This window comes from Cryptomeria japonica, chromosome 9, assembly GCF_030272615.1.
Source record: "Cryptomeria japonica chromosome 9, Sugi_1.0, whole genome shotgun sequence".
NCBI classification, from domain to species: domain Eukaryota; kingdom Viridiplantae; phylum Streptophyta; class Pinopsida; order Cupressales; family Cupressaceae; genus Cryptomeria; species Cryptomeria japonica.
Window position 1 is genome coordinate 98,006,824 of NC_081413.1, and position 4,582 is coordinate 98,011,405.

A 4,582-nucleotide genomic window follows, 5' to 3' on the forward strand; every position below is an offset into this window, starting at 1 on the left:
GAGACTCGATGTTAACACCTTTCAAATATGATAACTATTGATGATCCAATGCGTTGCTTGTCAATATACAAATGAAAAACATTTTTGTATGGACAAAGGAAAAAAACAGCCATCACATTTAATTTGAACATATAATTTGTTAAAATAGAAATTAACACCATTTTTGTATGGTAAAAGCATTCCAAAAATTTAAATTGTAATTGAATGTCTGAATTTAAATTTGCAAACAAACTTCCTAACAAAAGGTTTCATGCTAATTTCACTACAAATGATTGCTTTTTTTCCTATAGTATGGATTTTTTCCTAAAGTAGTATGGACTCAAAGTTTGCATTGCATATCTCTTGAAAAGCCTCATTTACAGTTATAGTTAAGAACTTTGATGGTTGATCGTCCAACTATGTTACCTCAATTTTTCGGGATGGGGACGGCAGGGGACAGGGGTACGTGTTTCCGGGACGATGATTTTTTTTGCCAATTTTGGGGACGGCTAGGGGACAGCTATATAAAAGTAGGGAAAATTATAATATATAGGAAAATTTAAAATATTCATATGAAAACATGGATAAAACATTCACATATCCATTGTAGAACCTTAACATATAGGAACTAGTAGAGTTCTTATGGCAAATTTTTGTTTTATTGAGAGTCAAAACCAATAAATTGATTATAGAATTCATTGTCAAAATGCAGAATTTATGGAGACGTTTCCTAGGAGTCCCCTGTCCTCGAGACGTCTCCGGGACTGGGATGGCTGAAAAAAAAACTGGGAACGCGTCCCCAAATAACGTAGAATGCAAAGAAGGAAAAAATAGAGTTCTTTCTCAACTTTACTAACTTTATCATGTCTTATATTCTATAGTGTTTCAACTTTTCTTGATCCAACAACTATTCTTCTAGTAGATTTGGTACACACAATAAATTAGTCATCACAACACCCTGCGAGTTGCTGAGACTTGCTTTAGCTCCTATTGAAATTGAAGACAATATAAACTCCTTTGACTATCTAAGATTTTGCTTTTTTTTTAATATTGCTCTGGCAAATTCGGTTATCATTTGGTAAGTATCTCTTTCGTAAAATTGATTCAGTAATATGTTGGCAATCCATTATGCTACACTTTAAACTGCAAACAGTTCACAATAATACCTCAAAATTTCAAATCTTCATAAATTTGTAAGAATGGATCAATATTTTATTGAAGGCAAACAAACTAGAAATCAATCCTTTCATCTGGCTTCCCTGCCCCACAGTTCCATTCTTTCCTACTTAAGTAATCCCCACCTCAGATACTCGCATTCCAAGCAAATTGTAGCCTTACAAGCTACCATACCTGAACAAATTAGCGTCAATTTCATCCAGACGCTCAATCCGATCACTTGAGACCCTTGCCCTAATTTCAGCAAAAAACCTCCTTGCCTCCTCAACCTTGGCAAGACTCTGCAGCAGCATTCTAACCTCCGATAATTTCAAGCAAATTGTAGTCTTACAAGCTACCATACCTGAACAAATTATTGTCAATTTCATCCAAAGGCTCAATCCGATCACTTGAAACCCTTGCCCTAATTTCTGCAAGAAACCTCCTTGCCTCAACTTTCTAAACCTTGGTAAGACTCTCCAGTGGCATTCTAAGTTTAGATACTCGAATTTCAAGCAAATTGTAGCCTAACAACTACCATACCTGAACAAATTCGCGTTAATTTCATCCAGAAGCTCAATCCGGTCACTTGAAACCCTTGCCTCCTCAACCTTTCAAACCTTGGCAAGTCCCTGCAGCTGAATTCCCCACCTCAGATACTTGAATTTCAAGCAAATCATAACATTACAGGCTACAGCACCTGAACAACTTTGCCTCAATTTTACTCAGAGGCTCAATCCGGTCCCTTGAAACCCTAAACCTAACTTCAGCTAAAAATCTCCTTGCCTCCGCAACCTTCGAAACCTTGATAAGACCCTCAACCAGCATTTGTAAAATAGACACGTTTGGGATCCAATTCTTTCTAAAGCTCTCTTCACAGACTTCCAAGGCCCACTCAAACTCTTGCTCCACACACAAGTAATAAACAAGGGAAAAATAGCTCTGACTGTCAGGATCGCAGCCCTTGCCAGCCATGCTTTGGAAAACCTTATATGCTTCCACCAAATTATGCTCCTTACAGAAACCATTGATCACCATATTATAGCTCCAAGCGTTAGGCTTCACACCCTGTAGCCGCATACCACTCAACAACTCTGTAGCCTCATATGACCTCCCCTCTCTGCACAAATTCAAAACCCTAATATTGAAAGTATTCACATCAGGACAGCAGCCAATTTGGGACATTTTCTCCAAAACCCTAGGAACATCCTGAGCCTTCCCTTCCTTGTAAAATCCCCTTAAAATTGTATTAAATATTTCCACATCAGGACTACACCCGTGTTTTCCCACCTCGTCCAGCATTAAGAAAGCAATCTCAGAAATCCCCATTTCACACAGTGATTTTATAACAATATTAAAAGTATTCAAATTAGGTTTTAAGTTATAACTTGAAATAATTTCGTGGTAAAGATCGCGAACCTGTTCATGATTTTCTGTTTGTTGCACAGCATTGAGCAGGGCGTTGAGCGATTTGACGCCCGGTTGAGGCAACTGACGGAAAGTTTTGACGGCCTGATATGGCATTCCGGCAAGGCCGTACAGCGTGATGATTCGCACCATGAAACCCTCGTTAGAGTTCAAATGGATTTTGTTTTTCTCGTGTTCGAGAATTTCTTCGACGGCATCGTGGCGTCCCGCCCGCGCGAGCTTTTTGACGGCAATTGCGTAGGCGGAACGGTGTCGATGAAATCTGGGCTCATCTGAGACCTTTTTGAAGATTTTTACGAGGTTGTCGGGGTTTTCTTCGACTCTGATAGCGCTCATGGCTTCGTGGGGTTTCAGAATGCGTTCACGCTTCGGCGGCTTAGGATTTAACGGCTTTGGAGGAGGGAAACTTTTGTCGGGAAATTTTGGGTAGTTGCGGAGATATCGAGCAGAAAAATATTGAGGCGAAAGGAGGAACTTGACGGCGCAGTAGATTTTGTGCGCCATGATATTTACAGTTTTGGAGAATTGTTGGTTTAAAGCTTAAACCTGTGTTTGCAGAGGATTTAAGCATACAGCTGAAGAGTGTCTCAGAGAAGGAATAGTGAGGAATTGAAAGGAACAAATATTAAAATGGCCATTTCTCTTGTATTTTGGTGAAGACCGATCCCACTTGGGGAACCCTATGAGTAGTATTAGAATTTCGTCTATTTACAGAATGGTATTATTGAATTTCAATGATTATTTTTTGTTTTCTTTATGTGACTTAACTACTTGTAACTATTGTTCTAAGTAGTAATAGGTAGTAAGGATGCATATTGTGGGATTCGTTATGTATGTAAGGACCAATCTACTTAAAGATGCTTCAATAATCGTGCACTACAACTCCCTAAAAATGGTCAATATTAATGCACATATTCCCTACGCTATGGGTATCAATAAAGTTGCATAACTCCTCCAATTAAAGTTCAAAAATTCTAACCACTTGGAGTAAAGTGGGCGGCTAATGGTACATGTGAAATTTATCAATGGGCTTTTAGTTATCATTTTTTTGGTTTCTTCAAAATTAATAATTGGGTAGTTGGGTAAGCAAGGAGTGAATGTAAATTGAAACAAGGAGAATAATTGGTGCTCTTCCCCTAGAGGAGTTGATGAAAGGAGAGTAATCTCCTAGCTATTCTTCCTAGATTTGTGCATGCTATGATGGAAGTTTCCTAATTAGCTTTGAAAGTTTCTGATCAATTTTTATTATGAGGTAGAGGGTTCGATGGTGGTGTGGGTTATGTTGTATAAGGGATCCACATCAACAGAGGACACGACAATCAAACTTCAAATTGCATGTCATGTGTCCACATGTTTTCTAGGTAAAATCTTTTCCTTCCATTTTTTCACACATTCTCTCATGCAAATCAAACAGTTTTTGGAAGTTTAATTTTGAGGTGAAAGGTGGCAGTGACAAGCGATGGACATTTGGTGTTTGTTTATCTATTCATTGCCACGCCACTCCTGACTTAGTAAATGCACATTTTGTGTGTGTAGACTTGTCTATAGTAGTCCCTGGGGTTGGTTTTTAAGTTTTGTTTGTTTCCCTAATGTTTGCAGCCCCCACACTTTCATTTTTTTTTAAATATTAAACCAAAGCAAAAAGCTTACATATAAAGAGGAAACCAACAAGTTACCAATAATAGAATGAATAAAATTTTGATCACAATGCCTAATAACATAGTCAACTATAGAAACCATAGTTCATCAGCATTGGAATACATATTTACAAAAAAAAACTCTAATTACAAAGTTGATTTAAACACAAATCAAAACTATCAAGAACATGGACAATAGTAGGTATTGTAACCTTCCTTCACCGTATTGCATATTTATATTGAATAGACCTGTGACCAACCTGAAATTGAAGAATTTTTTCCTTGATTTGTTGAAGTTGCTCCATAACCTTAGTATTCCTTTTACATAACTTTTGAGATTGTGAAAAAAGAAAAGCCAGGTCTGAAGGAGTGAGTATGTTAGA

The 4,582-nt window shown here is 37.6% G+C and overlaps 1 protein-coding gene across 1 annotated transcript; it reads right to left on the reverse strand.

Annotated features, from left to right (window-relative positions):
• Positions 1-1,066: 1,066 nt before the first annotated feature.
• LOC131077932 (small ribosomal subunit protein mS86 (rPPR1)) lies at positions 1,067-3,246 on the reverse strand. The gene has a single exon (XM_058015528.2). The coding sequence runs from the start codon at positions 3,064-3,066 to the stop codon at positions 1,819-1,821; it is 1,248 nt and encodes a 415-aa protein (XP_057871511.2). The 5' UTR covers positions 3,067-3,246; the 3' UTR covers positions 1,067-1,818.
• Positions 3,247-4,582: the final 1,336 nt, after the last annotated feature.